The sequence below is a fragment of the Natator depressus genome, chromosome 4 (assembly GCF_965152275.1).
Source record: "Natator depressus isolate rNatDep1 chromosome 4, rNatDep2.hap1, whole genome shotgun sequence".
Classification (NCBI taxonomy): domain Eukaryota; kingdom Metazoa; phylum Chordata; order Testudines; family Cheloniidae; genus Natator; species Natator depressus.
In genome coordinates, this window is record NC_134237.1 from 12,009,205 (window position 1) to 12,028,302 (window position 19,098).

A 19,098-nucleotide genomic window follows, 5' to 3' on the forward strand; every position below is an offset into this window, starting at 1 on the left:
AGAATACTACTGCATCACAATGCAGCTTTGATTATCCACAACTTCCTGTTATCTGACATATAATTATATCTCTGCTGATTGCATTAAAATTTCCCTCTGCTGTCTGAAGCCTCAACTATCTGAACATAACTCGTGCATAGACCATAAGCCGTTACATCTCTTAAATAACTGAGTTGATAATTATTCAGGGCCACATCCCTATGGGTCATGGGGACCCTAACTACCAGAAAGGGGAGCTCCAGGCCGTGCTGAGCAATGTTGAGGACAATCAAGCACGTGCATAAGGGATGCATTAGGGATACTGAGAAGCTCATTGGTTGGAGCCCCCAAAGGCCCCAAAGGGCTCAGGGATTTCACAGACCTGAGATCTCCCTTTCTTGGCACCTCTCTCTCTCTCTACCCATGTGAAGATCACAGATAGGGCAGCACCCCAGCAGTAGTAGCTCCCTAGGAGCCATCTGCATGGAGGTGCAGAGGGATCAGTGATGTGGGACTTAGAGTGCGCCCTTTAAAAACAAGTGTTTGTATGTGGAGAGAGGGCTCTGCTGCTGTCCTCCCCTACTTCCTGTTTTCCAAGAGAGGGGCTTACGTGTCCCGAATGGGCAGGAGTCCCTCCTAGCTACCCACTCTGGTTTGAGCAGCTAGCTTACTCTAGAATCAGTGCCCTGGGAGAGCAGAGGAGAGCTTCCAGTTGCTCCAGCTGCCACTGAATAAGCAGATGCTGTCCCCCCCCATCTCCTGCACAGGGATGTTCATTCCCCAGCAAACCCCACATGGTTCAAATAATGGAAGGGTGAGAAGACTCCATTTGCCTTCCCATAGACTGGAGAGCATAGAACCTTATTACAATTGTTCTCTCCCTCTAGGAAACCATGGGGTGCAGTTCCAGACCAGGAGAGTGGAAATGCTTCCAACTCATGCCTCAATCAGCATCAGACCATGACAGTTTGTGAACTCCGCTCAGGCCTCCCGGTTATTACATGAAGTACAGTGGCACCCACCCCTTTGCCGTAGCACTCGGCAGGGTTACTGGTTGTGCAGCAATTTTCCAGTAATTCCTCGTAGCCTTTACCAACTCTTAAAAGCATGAGATGGGAGAACTCAGGATGGCGTCTTGAGTATTCATAGACAAATCTGCAACACATGAACGACGTCAGCATTAGAAGTTAGGGCCCCTTCAAAGATTCATAGATTTTAAGGCTAGATGGGCCCATTACTATAATCTAGCCTGACCCCCTGCAGAACACAGGCCCTAGCATTCCACCTGGTGAGGCTAGCCCAGCCACTTGTAGGTGAACTAGATAGAGCACATCTCACTGAACAACTCCTGCCATTTGGCTAGTCTGACACGTGCTTATTATAGTCAGTTCGGATTGTTTAAAGCATAGGGGGGAGGGATAGCTCAGTGGTTTGAACATTGGCCTGCTCAACCCAGGGTTGTGAGTTCAATCCTTCAGGGGGCCATTTGGGATCTGGGGCAAAAATTGGGGATTGGTCCTGCTTTGAGCAGGGGGTTGGACTAGATGACCTGTGGTCCCTTCCAACCATGATCTTCTAGGATTCTATGATACGCTTTGATGATAAGATGTTTTTCTTCTCAGGAACATTTTAGGCTATATGGTTGAAGATTACAATATTTTTTTTTTTTTTTAGTTTATTTGAAGTTAGAGGCCATTCATGAAAAATTTGGCCCTATTTTGGCACAGGATTAATGTACAATTTGTATGTGGCCACTGACCATACATGCAGATTTGATTTATTTGCAGGGTTTATGGTAAAGATTAGCTTATTTATTTATTTATTTATTTATTTTTGGTGTGCAGAGCTATTAGTCCTGATCCTGCTAGGTGCTGAGCACCTCCTGGTCATGAAGTTAATCTGGTTGTTACTAGAACTGGTTGGGGAATGGCTTCTATTTCCAATGAAACATTTAGAAAATGAAGATTCTTCAACACTGGCTAATTTTTTTGATGAATTGTTCAAATTTTTATCAAAAATTAAAATAACTAACCCGTTTTGGATTTTGAAATCCCCAACAATGGCTTTTCAGGGGGGTTTGTTTTTGTTTTGGGGAGCGGGGAAAGAATCTGAAAAACTGAAAAATGTTGAGGAAAATGGAAAAATGGAAAAAGACAATTCTTCCTGCTCTAACTATAAGACATTTTTGAAATGCATAGCTTGGCTTTATCCATTTACATCACATCTAAATGCTTGTGAAATTCTTTCCAACAAGGAACCAAGTCCTCAGATATGGTGTAATTCAGGTGAAATAATCGGCTTATACTAACCCAGAATCTGGCCCAGAAGATGTTGGCTTTCACATTCATAAACAAAAGCATTGTATTTCATTTGACCTAAACAGCTTCTGGGTGTACATCTGGGATGTGATCATGCTTCCATTAAAACCAATGGAAATTTTTGCTATTGATTGCAATGGGCGTAGAATCAGAGCCAGAATTGGACTAAAGCAGACATGTTTAGATAAAGATCTGGGTTTGGTTTAGGCAAGTTTATGGCTGAATTGGGGCTAGCATTGGAATCTGGGATTGGAATGGACAGCACTGGAAATTTAAGATTTTCACCCTGTTCTTGGTCATGATCTACCAACCCAAATAACGGAAAACTTATGAAATCAGAAGTTCCACATTTGCTCCCATCCCATTCTCAAATTCAGCAGCATTGAAGGTTGTGGTTTTTTCCTTTCTCTAAAAAAACGATGGAATTAGCTGTATTCAGGTAAACCTCAGTAAAACCAAATAGCTCTGTGTTTATATTTGTGCTAATGTTTTTAAATATTCTATTAAGCCCCCTTCAGAGCCAAAAATAACATATTTCAGAGTAGCACATGTACTCCTTTTCTTTTTTTAAAAATAACATAGTATTTCAGTTACTGGATGATGGAATTATAGAACTATGAGAAGAGCAGATCTTTCATTGTTTTAGTCATGTAAAAGGCTTACAGGTGCATTAATAAAAACCCAAGACAAAAGTAAAGGCAAATAGAAATAAAGGCCAATATTTGAAATAAAAACCCCTTGAAAATTAGGCATACTATTTTTTTGTTGTTGTTTCTTTGCAATAAACCTACTCAATGCCTAAACCAGACTTAAGGGTCAAGATATGGGCTTCTACACTGACCGCATTCCCACATACAGGCTTAGCTCACAGGTCGGAGTTTTGCAAGCAAAGCTGGCCTCTAAATTGGAATGCTGGGCCTGCAACGCTTAAATGACAGTGAGAGTAGATTGAGAGCTGCATTACTTGGCCAGGAAGGCATCTTTTTCCTTGGCAAAGTGCTCACACACATCTTTGTCTTCTATGAACTCCCTGACTGTGGGAGACAAGTCTGCAGGTCTGTCATCATTTTCCAAGTGAACTATGCATTCGCTTCGTTCCACCTCTGACTTTCCACAGCAGTCGTTGAGTTTCGTTGATATGGTATCTTTGTGGGAACAGGCATACTCTGTCAGCTTTACCTGTAAAGAAATTTAAAACCACTGATACTTCTATCTGGGTTTTCTCATTGTTTTGCAGTGGGAAACCCCTCCTTCAATTGTGACTTAATACAGTAGAGCGTAAAGAAGTCCCCAGGTGAGATAAGGGCCCCATTAATATCTACCTCCTAGCAGTTTCAGTGTTTTTCATCTGTACCGCTCAAGGTGTTTTTTGTGGAGGGCATGGGGTTGTTTTACAGATGGGGAAACTGAAACACAGAGAGGTGAATTGAATTGCCCAAGGGCAGACAGTGAGTCAGCAGCAGAAGTGGGACTAGAACCCTAGGCTTAGGCCACTGCTTTATCCACTAGGCAACACTGCCTCCGATTGTACTAAGCACTGTACATACCCATAGTAGGAGGCAGTCTCAGCCCTGAAACTCTTAAATCTAAATAGGCAAGACAGACAAAGCGTGGGAGAAAGAATTGCAACATGCAAGTAGAAGATGCCTTGAAGGTATTTAGGTGCCTGACTTCCATGAGATTTAGACACCTAACTACCTTTGAAGATGTGAGACAGAGAGATTAAGTGATTTGCCCAAGGTTACACAAGAAGTCTGTGGCAGAGCCAGGGACTGAACACAGTTTTCCTGAATCCCAGTCTAGTGCTTTAGCCACAAACTCATCCTTGTGCCTTATGCTTTCTGCCTATTTCACTGCAAACAGAGTCACATGGGATAATTTAGCAGGAGGAAAAATTCTCATCTATGTATAAATCCTTCAGGCTTTAAACTCCTAATCTGGAGAACAATTAACAGATGCACAAAAGATCAGCAAAAAGGAACAAAACTAGAAGGAAGAAAACCCACTATCAGACCTACTTTTTTAAACATAGAAGTGGTAAATAAGTTATTCTTTTACCCTCTCGTGTATACAGTCCATCATGTCACTGTGACAACACTCCGTGTGTATGTGAACAACATCTGTTACAAGTTTGTTAACAGTAGCAAAATCAGCCTTTGGAAATTTTTGGCTGATTTGAACAAGTTTCCTAGAAAGAATAAATACAAGTATTGTTTAAAACTTAGAATGCAATAATATGGTCCCTAGCAGTTTATTATGGGTGGGATTTTCAAAAGGACTCAGCAGTGGCCTGCCTCTGCTACCACTGAAGTTAATAATAAAACCACAATTGAATTCAGTGGTAAGGAAATTTGGCCCCCAACTCCCACTGAACTTCAATAAGAGCTGGTCACTTAATTCCCTTAGGCCTCTTTGAGAAAAAGACAATGACGTTATTCATGAGTATAAAGCTGAAGTTACACATTGGTGAATCAGACCGATAACTGGTACAGAGTGACCACAGAAACACTAGTTGGGCTGCATTCTTAAGTCACGCCAGCGGTCTCCAAAGGTCTGGGCTGGTATACATGAGAGCAGAATTTGGCCATTATTTTAAAGCTGGTTTCCTCCTAAAAGGTAAGGATTTAAGAAAATTATGCTACACTTATATGTGCATTTGCATGCCTAATTTGCATTCCCAATTACACATCCCACAGGCCATCTGCATGTAAAAGTTGGGGTGGTTGAGTGTACAATCATGGTAACTATGTGTTCAGGTGTTTTTGTGCAGCACATAAAGTTTGCTGCGAATCTGAGCTGTATGTTCTGTTATAAAATGGACTCCAGTTAGAGTATACTTGTTGCTCAGAGGGCAAAGCAGTAACATTGAGTCCCTGCTCTTTACACATATCAGCCTCCATCAAATGAATGTGCACAAAAATGATTTATTGTGATCTAAGTAATTTAAGTGGGGCCTGCAACCACTAAAGCTCTGTGGACTTTCATTTTATGGCAATCCCCTTCCTTTCTCTTTGGTAATCCCTAAAGTTGCCCATGGCTGCTGGTAAGAAAATGGAATGGCAAGATATAGTCATATCTGAGAGGATAATGTTTTCCCCTGCTTGCAGATGGAATTTAGGGACTTTAAATAATTCTGCAAAGAAACACTTAGAGCTTAGGTTCATCCCGTCAACCATCCTAGTACACAGTGGCAGGAAAGTCCACAAGAAGGGTAGATACTGTGGTGCAAGGTGACTCCACTGATGGGCCCTGAGCCAGCCAACACAGCCATATCAGCACTGGCTGGGGAGAGGGGAAGATTAGTATTAGTCCTAGCAGGATGTGCCTGTTTATTACATCCCCTATACAGCCTACAGCTTTAGAGCTTCATTCCACTGGCAACTAGAAGCCTCACGGTGCTACCACACCCTGCCCCAGAAAAGGAGCAATAAAGGTGGGTCCTCCAGGCCTGCCTAGAAAGGCTGCAGGGAAGCAGCCAATCAGAGCGTAGCAGGCTGAGACAAAATTAGAGCTGCAGGGGCAGAGCCACTCCTTTCCTTGGTGGGGACTAGAGAAGCAAGGATGGTGCTTGTTGCCGGAGCTCAAGGAAGACTCAGAAGATGGGTTTGGTGCTGCTGGCATGCCATGAGGAAGAACTTCAGTCCTGAGGTAAGGGTAAGGGTAAGGGTAAGGGTGAAGGTGAAGGTGAAGGTGAAGGTGAAGGTGAAGGGGCTATGTGAGAAGTGACCCAGGGAATAGCAGCAGCAGTAACTATTACAGGAAGCAACACATGGCTACTATTTATAGGATCCTTGGGTTGGAACCCAGAGTAGTGAGGGAGGCTGGGTCCCCCCACTGGCAGGGTGGCCTAAGCGCCAAGAAGGGGACAAGGCTTGTTTAGAGGCCCAAGTGAAGGGCAGGACTTAGTCTCCAGAGAAGAAGCCCTAGGGCACTGCTCTATGCCATACCTTTAAAGCTAGCCCAGAAAGGGCAGAGGACAGAGCCCAGAAACCTGGATAAAGACGTTACCGATTGCCCAGAGATGGGGCTGAAGACCTTGGAGAGAGCCAACCATTTGTTGGACTTTGTTACCTCGGAAGGGGGTTGTTAGTTCAATGCATATTAACTGTGTGGCTGAGCCACTGAAGACCTACCTGATGAGGGCAACAGCCGATGGGGGCACCGTGAAAAGAGAGAGAGTGAGTGCAGGTCCGCACCTGCTGACAGGAGGCGCTCATGAGAGGCCCCTGTCATAGAAGATAAGTTTAAAATTATAGAGTGGTGTGTCCTCCACTTCCTAGAAAGGACCATAGTGTGTGCGGGGAGGGATTCATTCAAGCTCTGATGCGATTGGAAATGCACCTCCTCTGAGTGCTGCTTGTTTAGGCCTCCATCACCAGGCTGCACAATGCTACATGGTGTCTTGCAGGGGAATCCTCCCTGAAGCCCATCCATCCTCACTGGCACAGGCAGATGCAAATTGAACCCCCTTGCACCAGCTCTAGCCAGCCAAGAAACACATGGGTGCTAAACCATCCTTATCTCTGTCTCCTCCAGAGACCACTTGAGAGTGGTTGCCAAGGAGAAGAGCTACAGTCTGGAGACCTGGCATAATTTTTTTTAACATCTCAGGGCCCTGCCTTGTGTTCTTTGTACATCTCTTTCACAGTCCCTTCAGCTCACTTTTGCTTCTAAAGATGAGCAGTAGGCTTCTGGCAGGTGTACAGTTTTGTGGGGGAAGGGGTCTTTTTTCCAAGTAACCAAAATGTTGTACATTGAATAAACAAGCTACAGACTTACAGAGCCTTTAAGGTTCTTTCTCCAAACTTCTTCAGGATCTCACATGTTTGTTGCTCTGTCAAGCCACTTTCTTTCACTGGCTTCATCATAGATGGTGCCTGTTATAAAAATGAGGTCAACCATTTTAAAAAAAAATGAATGAAGAAAGCAGAATCAGAAATAGAGAATTTTAACAGAAACACAAAAGGGCCTTTTCCTGCTTAGCTATAAAATGTCCAACAAAGCAAAAGGAAGCTGGATCACATAGTTTTCATTCACGTGGCTGGATCACCAGCCCCTTATTTAGTTAGAGTTTTGTGAAATCCTGCCCATTAGAAACCCTTTTATTGAACACTACTCTGTGTTTTTAAACTGTGCAGTTATGGATAATCTGATGTGACGATATATAGTACATATGCCTCCTTCTTAAGAGCTTCATTTTGCAAAGTGCTGAGAGCCTCTTAAAGTACTCTACTATACTGCTGCCAAAGATGTTAGCGGAAGGTGAAGGTTCTCAGCACCACGCAGTATCAGGCCCCAAGCCAGTCAAATGCAGCTATTCTAATAATACAATTAGCGTTCTCCCATCCTACTGCACCAATATCTGTCTGACAAAATAGGTACATCTACCTGAGATTCAATAGTGAGAAGGGCCACATCGATGCTACGCAGACAGGCAGAGATAAAGAGAGAGAAAAGAGAAGGTACTTTGTTCATTTAGAATAACGGGAAAGAGGAATTATAATAACAGAATGTTGACTGAGATTTTCAAACACTCTGGGTGACTTAGATAGAGAAATTCCATTAATGTTAGGGGAAGTTGTCTAAATCCCCTACACTGCTTTGAAAATCTCAGTCACCAATCCTAAAATGGTGTCCTCTCTTTGAAAATAAACTTTTTGTTGTTACCTTGAAGGCAGTGGGAGCTGCCAGGGCTCAGCACCTCTGAAAATCAGACCATTTTTCTTAAGAGTCGAAGGCCCCAATTCAGGAAAGCCGTATGCACACGCTTAAGTCCTGTCCTGAATGGAGGTGATTGCTGGAATCGGGGCCTAAATAAGGGTTGAGGTGACTAAAATGGAAAAAGCTGTCCTTCAGCTCTGCTTCAAGCATTTCTCTAGTTATAGGAGACCACTAATCAAAACCTGAAGTAACTGTACCTATTAAATAGAATACCTTTTCATTGAAGCATGCAGCCTTGTCATCAGCTTGGCAGCAGGCTTTCATCATCTCCTCATAATGACCAGCAGCGCTAAGAATTGTTGGGGAATAGAGGAAAGGATGCCTTCTGGCAAGTTGATAGATGTATCTAAAATGGAAAGGTACCTTGAATTAACTTTGAGCATAAGCTCCCAGGGCAGAGTCCAGATGGTTTGGGTGGGTTGTAAAGGGTCATATGCACTTACGCTGCTCTATAATTAATAAATATACAGCAAAGCCTGTTATAACAGCCACCCCAGTCCATGCTATTTTCCTGCCATTATAACAGGGAACAGTAAAATGCAATGGGATTTAAAATGAAGGAATTCTGTTGCGAAGGGTGCTAAGATTTTACTAGAATTTAAGGGCTCAATCCTGCAAGATGCTGAGTGCTCTAGGCCAGATCCAGCAACACATTATTGAAGCACATACTTAACTTTAAGCATCTATGACTTCAAGGGAACTTCTCATATGCTTAAAGTTAAGCCCAAATACGTTGCTTGATCAAACCAGTGTGGTTGGCACCTTGCAGGACTGAGTGCCATGAAAGATGACCACAGTTAGCAGGTCATAGAACAGGGTTCATAATAGAACAGTAATTGACGTTTGTTCTGGGGTATAATGGCCCTTTTGGAGCAAAGGGGGGCAGAAGACCCCATTCTGGGGAGTTGAAATGTAAAAAGGCCTTGAATGGGATAATGGGGGTGGGGGAAGGAGCTGAGATGCCAGTTAGTTACCTGCCAGCACCTGAGGGGGAAAAGGTATGTGCCAGGCTTAAGTAGTGATAACGCCACCTGGGGAAAGAGCTGAATGGAGGTTCTTATAAAGGAAGGAAACTCAGGCATGCAAAGGAACCTGCTGGAAAGATCCAAGCAGGAAGAGTGTGAGGAAAGCAGGGTGGCCAGGGGAGACCCTGACTAAGCAGGGGAGAGAAGTAAGGGGAATTGGAGAGAGTGGGTAGGGAGGGGCCCAGAGAAGTTTCAGTGCAAGTGAAGGAGCAGACTAGCTGTTCAATACAGGGTCGCTGGACCAGAACCCAGAATAGATGGTGGGATTAGGTTCCCCTACTGTCCCCAGGGAAGGGGGCATACAAGCCCCTTGCAAGGATTATTGAGTGGGAGGGCTGCAGGCTGAGCCACAAAGACATAGCTTCAGATAAGGCAGAAAGATTCTTTTTTTCTGTTAAGATGTTTCTGGGGCTTCTAGTAGGGTTGCCAACCCTCCTGGTTTTGCTGGGAGTCTCCCGGAATCAGGCTCTATCTCCCAGAGGCTACTGAAGCCAAACCGGGAGATTTTAGGCAGGGGGTTGCCGCATGCTGCCCCTGCCCCAAATGCCAACTCCGCAGCTCCTATTGGCTGGGAACTGTGGCCTATGGGAGCTGTAGGGGCGGTGCCTGCAGGCAGGGGCAGCCCACCTCCGACTAGGAGCCGCTGTCAGAGGGATGTGCCGGTCACTTTTGGGAGCCGCCTGAGGTAAGCGCTGCCTGGCCGGAGCTTGCACCCCTCACCACTCCTGCACCCCAACCCCTTGCCCCAGCCTGTTGAAAGTGGGTGAGGGTGAGGGAGAGTGAGCAATGGAGGGAGGGGGGATGGAGTGAACGGGCGGTGAGGCCTAGGGGCAAGGGTGTTTGGATTTGTGCGATTAGACAGTTGGCAACCCTAACTTCTAGTTTGCACAAATGTGACTCCAGAAAGGTTGGACTTAAGATGGTGACTCAGCCAGAGGGCCAAGTCACTGGCAGAGAAATCTCCGCAGGGCAGGCATCCCCAGAGAGGAGAGAGTAGCTGTGGCATGCCCACCCACAAGGAGGCACCTAGCAGTCAGTTTACAGAGCTGAGAACCACTGCATGTAACTCATTCGATTCTAATATAAAATTAGTTTACTTACAAGCCCATAAGTGCTGCTCGATTCTCATGGTACTGTTTGCATGCATCTTCAGGGTCTGGTTTTTCAAAAGGAGGAATGAATCCTGGTGTAGAATTTTTATGGGATAGAAAACATTCATTTCTTTCAGGGTCAGCTTTAGCACAACAGGCAGCTAACCCATATTTCTCAGGAAGGCCTTGCTCATGGCAGATTTCATCCAGGAAAATGGCAGTCTGTGGAAAGAAGAAACATTTCTGTTTGTCAGTAGTTGCACTGTCTTTCCTCTTGTGGAAAGAACATTTAAGACCACAAACCATTGACAGAGCTCTAACTAACACAAACTGATTATTTTTTTCCTTTTTTATTCCTTTCTACTTTGACTGCAATGGGAATTGGATTGGGCCCTAAACTTGTAGGCCAGGTTTATCAAAATTGGTGCCTACTTTAGGCTCCTAAATCCACATTTTGGCAACTAAACAAGTGGGATGATTTTCAAACATAAGGAGCAACCAGCAGCTCCCACTGAGGTTCAGATAATCTTCAAATCTTTACCCAAACAAAGATTGTTTGTCCACCTCCATATTGTAATATCAAGTATGACAAGATACAAAGCCATATGTCTTGTGCATCTCTGATTAGAATTGAAACTGTCCGATGAAAAGCATCCTCCTCCCTACTTACAAAATAAGTTCAAGGAGCAAAATTCAGATCCAGATCTCAAGCTCCCCACAGAGCTGAGATGCTCGGATCCAGGGTTTTGGTTCAGCCCATTATAACAAATAGGAGGCATGTGCACAAATCCGATCCAGATTTGGATACTGAAACAAAATTTCAAGGCTATTTGGATGCAGTATTTTTGTTCAGACCCCATCTCTGACAGAAAGTGAGACTGTTATGAGTCAATTGCTAAAAACAAATTAAGGCTCCTTCCTTGCTGGTAATGAGTGGCACCAGCTGCTACTAAATTTAATTGCATTGACCTTAGATGCCGAATTTCTGTCAAAACAGACTTTTTTAAAGATACAGACCAGGATTTTTCAAAAGTGACTAATGATTTTGGAGGACTTCAGTTTTTCAGTGCCTTACTTGAGATGCCCTAAAGTGAGCCCTATTTTCAGAAAGTGCTGAGCACTCATCCTCTGAAAATCAAGCTCCTTTGAGGCACCCCAAGTTGGACATCCAAAATTGAAGCCCTGAAAATCACGAATCGCTTTTGAAAAATCTTGGTCATGATAGCAATACAATGACATTGTCTTGGCCACGATACCAATCCTATCTTTGCTTACCAGCGGTTTCAGACATGCTGCGTCTTCCTTACTGGCGACACATTTTTGTGCGAAGTCTGTAACATCTTTTACCATTTTAGCTGCTTCTTCATAAGTGCTTTCCTGCACATTCTGAGCAAACATGACCATGGCACTGCAATAAGATAATACGGTTACACACATAGCTAGCTACCAAAAAGCAAAATGGATTTCTTCAAGCTGTGTGAGTGCTACATCTGATCCAGAGATCAAAGACTTCCTCATAGGAGCTGGTTGTATTGGCAGGGCTGGAGGATAGGTCTAACATAGAACCTGAGATGCAACTAAAGACAATGTTTCCTGACCTACTGAACCATGGTGGGAAAGTCAGTGTGGAATCAGACTTACAGTCATGTTTTTCCATTGTGTAGTGATGATGGCGGAGAGGGGGAAGGATGGCTGGCTCAGTGGTTTGAGCATTGGCCTGCTAAACCCAGGGTTGTGAGTTCAATCCTTGAGGGGGCCATTTAGGGATCTGGGGCAAAAATTGGGGATTGGTCCTGCTCTGAGCAGGGGATTGGACTAGATGACCTCCTGAGGTCCCTTCCAATCCTGCTATTCTATGAAGATCCATCTCAAACCTACAGGACAATGAACCTACAGGCCAAAGAAGCTCAATGCTGAACCACTAAGGCAGTTTAAATGAATTTGCCTTTCTGTAGCCATGGTAGAGCTCAGGCATTGCAATAGAGACTTCCATTCCCCCATGTGTCCATTAGCATGGCAAATCAGCCTCTTAAGTTCATATTAGTTATATATCATATTTAGTATTTCATAGAATATCAGGGTTGGAAGGGACCTCAGGAGGTCATCTAGTCCAACCCCCTGCTCAAAGCAGGACCAATTCCCTAAATGGCCCCCCTCAAGGATTGAACTCACAACCCTGGATTTAGCAGGCCAATGCTCAAACCACTGAGCTGTCCCTCCCCCCTGTTTATTTCTCCCTCTGATCATTAGGGTTATTTGTATGACACCTTGCTCCTACTTTTTGTCGGTTCTGCTCCCCCTCGCCCCCCACCTTCTGAAATGACAATCCTCTGCCTCCTAACTTCTAATTTTATATTTTATATATCAATCAAATTCCACCAAGACTCTTGCCGTTACAGAAAACTGATAGTGTGAAAGACCTTCACATCAGCCTTACCAATGATCCACACTCATTGTTCCCAGGCAAGGCAAAAAACCCTGAGAGCTCTACCAATATATCATGGAGGGATGGGTATGCTTTCTTGACTCCAGATTTGGCTGTCAGCTTAACTCTGAGTAAGAACCATCCTAGTTAACCATCTAATCCTACTTAACTATGATAACTGCTGATGAACTCTCAGACATGGATCCTGCTATTATGAAAATGCCCTTAAGTTATAAACATTGAGAAACACAGAGAAGGTGAAAATGTTTGACTGTTCATCAAGCTTTCAAAGAGAAGAATTTTCAACAGTTTTTGTTTTTTTTTCCATAAAGCATCAGCTGCACTTCATAAGGAATCTGTAAATATCTGCACTGCTTGGAAGAAACAAGAGCTTGTCAGAGCTTGAACTTCCCCTGTCCCTATGCTGTCCCTAGGCAGCAGAGATCTGCATTGGAGAGAGTGGTCTCCAGCTGGCAGTTCTCTTTCCTCCAGGTATTATTGCAGAAAGGCTGTAAAAGTCAGTGGACTACAGTAAGGGCAGGGAAGAAATATTGGCAGGATTCTGCACAGTTGCATGGATGTCCAGGCCATCTTTGGAAACAATGTAATGTGCCTTCCAAAAACCTTATTCTTGTTGAACTTGACAAAACCTAACTTCCCTGTAGTTTTGATTTTGGCTTGTCTCTAGCTGCCGTGTTTCCTATTAGCCAGAAATAGTCTTTTCTTTTAAAACTCTTGTTCCTTTTATCATTGCCGTTTGAAGTATCTCCTGGAGGTGAGTTTAGGAACTGGTGGGGGTAATGGGTAGTTAATACTTGGGACTAGATGGTGCTGTTAGGCTCAGCCCTGAGCCAAGGGTGGTGTATGAGCTGCACTGTCGCAGCAGGCACTGTACTTCATCAACAGCCCTCTGAGTCCTAATTTCTCCCATGCTCCTCCTTCTCTAGAGGGACAGCAGCCTGCTACTGGTGTATAGACCCTCCCCTGTGCCAGCTCACTGAAGCATTCCAGCACTTCAGTTGGGGGAAGGATGCAACTAAGGTTCTGCCCACTCTCTGCTGCTCCCCACCGCCACTCCCTTCCTGCTGGCTCTAGCTGAAGACTAGCAGGTGCCCAGGGCCCATTGACCTTGGCTGTGGATACGCAGGTGCCAGAGTAGTCTGCATAGAGTTGTAAGGGACAGATCTTATTGCCCCGCTTCCTCATAGGTGGGGGCAAAGGCCAAGTCATCTCATTGGTCTCACTTTCTTTGATATTTGCTCTGACTTATTTTGCTCTGAAAATCAACTTTTAGTCTGCCAATTTTTTAAATGTATTTTTTTTCAGCATCTGGCTCATTCGTTCTCTTTCATTTCCAAATTGGATAAAAATACACTGTAAGGCTCACACTTTTAGCAGGATTTTTATCAATCACACTTACACGCCTTTAAAATTCTCCTCGTGTAGCTCTGTAAAACAATGGCCAATGGTGTCTTTTTCGTCTGAAAAAGAAGATAATTTGGTCTTTGAGTCACCAAATGTTTCATACACATATTTTATGAAGCATTTTTTGATCCATAAAGAAAGATAGTTGAATAGTTAGGGTGCTACCCAAACCCAGAATCACATCTCCGCTCTGTCACAGATTTCCCGTGTGACCTTGGACAGGTCTGTTAGCCTCCCTCTGCTTCTGTTCCCCATCTGGGTAATGGGGACAATAGTGCTTCCCCACCTTACACGGTTGTTATGATGAGAATAAATATGCTAATAATTAAGTGCTCTGATACTTTGGTAATGGTAGGCCAAGTACTTAGTACCTCAGAATATCTTAAAACCTTGCTTAGTTATTTAAAGGGATCTTTGATCACTGGCCAGTTTGAGTTAAAATGGGGAATTATGTATTTAAAGTTAGAGCTAAAATCAGCACTACATGAGTGGCTAAAACGCCTTTTGAAGTCAATGGTGTTCACCCTCATACACCCAGGGTGAATTTGGCCCAATGAAGCAAAATGGGTCTTAGCGGCTAAAGCTAGCAAGCAATTTTTTTTCCCTTTCCTAGTGGGCCCAGTCTTGGACATATGGAAGACAGTGGTTCAACCGCAGAGGAGCGAGTGTCGTGATTATCTGAGAATGTAGCCAGAAAGAAGTCTGTGATGAAAATCTAACTATTTGCCCATGGGCATTTGTGGAAACCAGACTTTCAACCAGGTATCTCAAGACTGCCTCATTTTTCTAGGCATCTTCCAAGATTCTTAGTAGGCACTTTTAATTACAGAGGACTTGCCTCTGCATTCTATAAAGTAAGTAGCTCCCAAGATAAAAGTACAATCAACATGAGTATGATGAAGCTGTGTGTGTTTAAAACCATCCTGGATATTGTACACCTCTAAGTAAATATTATACTGTCCCATATATTACACGGATACTCAAAGCATTAATAAGCCACAAACCGGAGAATGATCACATGATTTTGGAAAAAGGTGGCACAGAAAATATCTTCTAGATTTTAAATATTAAGGGCTAGATTCTGCCACCTTTACTCACTAAAACTAATTGCACTGCTCACAGAATAAGATACCAATCAACTTAAGCAAGCATGGCAGAATTGGGCCCGAAATATTCACCCAGTTTGTTCTTCAAAACATATTTTAAAAAACACTAGATAGCGCTAATTAAGACACTTACTGACAGGGGTATCAAACTGCGCATTACATATAAAGTCCAAATCCTGTTTACCTTACTCATGCAAATCTCCCACTAGCTCCCAATGATTTGCATGAAAAAGGTGAGCATGATTTGGCTTGAAAAGAGACTGTGTATTTGCAGAGTCTGACTTAGAACCTTTAATGTGTTCTAAACCATGTTCACAAATCCAGTAGGTAATCATGGTCATTGTATTTGAAGTGTAGTAGCCTATTTTGAGAAGTCAGACCCACTGTGTGCTTTTGATCTTGTTCCTGTGTAGTCAGAGCCATTATATAATTGTGAGGTACTATTCACATGTATCAATTATAACTGTTAACTTTTTATATTACCTTTTTGTTTTAGAATGGACAATGACCATATGAGATCCCCAAATGACCACACCAAGTTGTGTGTTGATGTTCTATGAAAGCTTATAGTTAATGTACAAGAAATATTCTTACCTACATCCCGATATCTTCTGGGCAGGGTTTTTGATTCGGTAAAGCTTAACAAGAAAATAAAAGAAATGAATGTTCCCCACTTCATGGTGTCAGATTTGAGGGGGGCTGGAATGTAGGTGAAAGGTAGAAAGACAGAGGAGAGAGGTGTTTCTTTTATACTCTTCTCAAGTAATCTCTGGTTAATGAAAAAACCCTTTTGCTGTCGTATATGACATGAAACTTTTGGAATATTCCTGCTAATAATTAAATAGATAAAATTATTTGCTTATTATGTTTGTTAACTGGGCATCTTGTCACAAAAAGGCCTTGTAAATTCATTAATCTTTCAGAATTTAGACAAATAGACTTTTGTAAATTACCTTATCGCACTACAAACAAGATGTTTAAACAAACTGTTTTTTCATTACTGTGCTCTTTATCCTGTAGCCGATATGCTGGTGGTGGTGGAAGAGTCTGTATATGTTCAAAGGTGAACTGTTCTGCTAGCAGTGCATAGGTGGTGCCCTGTCAAGTGAAAGACCCCGAGTTCAGAAGTAGACTTGTGACTCTTGCCTTCTAGATTGCTGAGCAAGCTCTTACCCCAGCTACAGTGCCACAGTGGTGGAAAATTTGGCGTAAGGTACCATGTAAGATACTCGATCTCCAGAATTATCCATTCACACTAGAACACATTCAAAAACTTGAAAAAAAGTCTCTAACCTTCTCCCAGAACTTGAAACAAACCTGATCTGAAGGCTGCAGAATGGAGGGGAAATACACACTCACAAAAAATCCTTTTATTTTAGTGACTTCTGTTTCATTTATTCATGCTACAGTGGTCACCATTAATAAATAAAGTATTAGGAGACACATAATGTAGTTTTGAAATTGTAACAAGAAACCAGATAGGAAGGGCTGGAGTAGGAGCTCTGCATCGAAAAAGCAAAGCTGTAAGAAGCAGAGATAGCGTAGCTTTCAGGATTGTTTTCAATTTTTCTAATGAAATTTCTCATTCCATGCTAGGAGAAATCAGACATGATATCAGAAGCTGACTGATACTGAACCAATATAAAAAAGAAGAGGGGAACACACCAAAATCCAGCCCTCCCCAAACCTTTCCATCTGAGAAGCCCACAGAATGGCTAACAAGGAAGGGGAACATCAATAGATGCTGAAGCGCAAAGAAGCTTCATGCACAGAGGTGAAGTAACAGCTCATTAACTTGAGCTGAAAGTATTTATAAATCATTGTTCTTTACTCGGGAAGGAGACTAACTTAAAATGATTGATCATTTCATTGCACTCATTTTTGGAATGAACAAATGGGTGTATTTTTTTTCCCAAAGAGATCTGCAGAAAACCTGGAAGCCATTGTAAGGGCCCCTGTATGACCAACCAGAGCACTGTGGCTTTTGGTATCTGTCAGGAAGAATGCATAGGAGACCACATGGTAGTGGGGATTTTAAACAAAGAACTTTCAGAAATGCTACATTAATGCCTGACGTAACTCTACAAGAGGGGGTACGAACTGCTGCATCAGCCTCAGTTACTCAAAATGGAGGTCACCCCATAAGAAACAGTAGAAGCATGGCGCAAGAAGCAGCAAATAGAAAAATCCCATGGCAAAAAAGGGAACCAGTTTAAAATATACATCTTAAGAGCACTGGGCCCTCTGAGCACACACATGACAGGGGAAGCACAGGCCAGGTGAGGATAACCAGTGGAAGCATGCACAGGAAACATATGAAAATCACTGGGGGCATCTCTGTTAATGCAGAGGTACTGTAACACAAGGGCAAATCATGCAAGACTAGGAAGATCCAACTCAGAGAAGCACAGCATTACCCAGTGGGCCTTGAAAAGAATAGATAGCTCAGTGTGAGGGGGGGGGAAAGGACACATCGGTTTGGAAGCCAAGGACTATTCTACATTTGTTCAAATTCAGTCTTTTGTCAGACCCACAGCAGCAGGTCAGAGAACAGTTTTCTCATCCAGAAGAAATAGTCACGGACGGCAGGCCATGTCTTGCCTTCTCTGAATTCCCAGCTCTTGGGATGCAGTGTGATTTCACGCATGTTACACCCAGCCCCGAGAAGGCATTAGAATGCTAATTTCAGTGCATTAGTCCAGTGGTTGTTTTCATTTGGTTGTACCCTGGCTGAGGATCTGTGCATCCGGTCCTATGAACGACACCTTCAAACTGCTTCTTGTGATGAGATAGCAGACTAGCCTACACCATTCCCCTTCAGTCCCAGCCACTCCTCGGCCTGTTTCTGTAGCTTTCCTTGTCATTTCCTCATCACACTTATGGTTTCTTTCTCTCTTGTGTTTGCTCCCTAGGATCCATAGACAGACTATGAACCAAGCCGGTCCATTCTGGGGATTCCTGCACACAGCATGGGTTCCCCCAGCCCAGATCTTAGGCAACCAGGAGTACACCAGAGGTGAAGGGTAGCTGGACAGCCACCAGACAGTGAGCAGGGGACTCGTACACTGGGTAGATTGTTCCTGTTCTTATTAGGCAAGGATGCATGGAAGGGCTGAGGAAGGCTGTCAATCAGCCTGTCACACGCACTTTAATGCTGCTTATGCTCCTGCCAGGATTTGGCTCCGGGACTCTCAGTTGGGCACCTTCCCCAAGCACTAATTCCAGTGTCGGGAGTGGGGCACGAGACACTCCTTTTAAGTTCCTTTCAGGTGAGGTGTTTGAATGGTTTAGATGAGCACTAATGAAGTTGTACAGAACAGTGCGTGATATAGATGCCTGTTAAACTTGTCAACCATAGAAGCACCTGTGCTGAAGAACACTCCTAAGGGCGGATCCAACCGACAGATACCTTCCAAGTAAAGGAGAAGACAGATTAAGTCCTATCTTGCCTCTGACTAATGAAATGAGTCTGTCTGGGGTTTACACCCCTCTCTTCTCCCAGTGTTGCCTCCCTTGCTGTACAAACTGGAAAATCCCTCTAGAGGAATGTGTATTACCTGCATGATTGATGTGATTTAGTGAGTAGCACTCTTTCCTCTGCATCGCTCCTGAACCAGTGCTGCAGCATGACGTGCAAGGGAACTTGGCTCTGACGGTGATCTCTTTCAGGTGAGAGACCCAGTTTTCCACTGCCCTGCAGATTGTATTGTCATTTATACCTGTGCAAAATGCCCCCAGCCCAGAACTCTCCCCTCCCTTCTGCCATGGGCAGGGTTTACGCCCACTTTGCGCTGGCACAGATGACTACACAGGTGCAAGGCAGTGGAATCAGGCCTGAGATGTATAACTCAGGTCCTGGGTATAATGCTCCCCATATATAAAGCACACACTCTTGGTGTAGATGTCTTGTATTTATGGTTACAGGAAACTACGAAGAAAGAACAAATATAAATCTCCATCAGAAAGAGAGCTGAGTATGTTGCTGACTCTGTAGTCCTCTTGGATCCC

General features: G+C 43.7%; 1 protein-coding gene and 2 long non-coding RNA genes across 3 annotated transcripts in view; 2 read left to right on the forward strand and 1 right to left on the reverse strand.

Moving 5' to 3' along the window:
• The window catches only part of LOC141986172 (uncharacterized), an 8,801-nt gene extending 5,757 nt beyond the window's left edge, over positions 1-3,044 (forward strand). Inside the window, exon 3 of the long non-coding RNA XR_012639219.1 lies at positions 867-3,044. This is a non-coding gene — a long non-coding RNA (uncharacterized LOC141986172). The remainder of the gene's footprint in view (positions 1-866) is intronic.
• The window catches only part of LOC141986169 (alpha-fetoprotein-like), a 24,519-nt gene extending 8,714 nt beyond the window's left edge, over positions 1-15,805 (reverse strand). The window contains exons 1-9 of the mRNA XM_074950401.1: positions 15,685-15,805; positions 13,980-14,040; positions 11,410-11,542; positions 10,145-10,356; positions 8,232-8,364; positions 7,077-7,174; positions 4,356-4,485; positions 3,262-3,476; positions 1,002-1,134 (exon numbers count right to left, since the gene is read on the reverse strand). Coding sequence (XP_074806502.1) covers positions 1,002-1,134; positions 3,262-3,476; positions 4,356-4,485; positions 7,077-7,174; positions 8,232-8,364; positions 10,145-10,356; positions 11,410-11,542; positions 13,980-14,040; positions 15,685-15,769 — 1,200 coding nt within the window. The 5' untranslated portion in view covers positions 15,770-15,805. The remainder of the gene's footprint in view (positions 1-1,001; positions 1,135-3,261; positions 3,477-4,355; positions 4,486-7,076; positions 7,175-8,231; positions 8,365-10,144; positions 10,357-11,409; positions 11,543-13,979; positions 14,041-15,684) is intronic.
• Positions 14,608-18,959, forward strand: LOC141986173 (uncharacterized). The gene is made up of 3 exons (XR_012639220.1): positions 14,608-14,746; positions 16,687-16,864; positions 18,003-18,959. It is a non-coding gene; the product is annotated as an uncharacterized LOC141986173 (long non-coding RNA).
• The last annotated feature ends 139 nt before the right edge of the window (positions 18,960-19,098 follow it).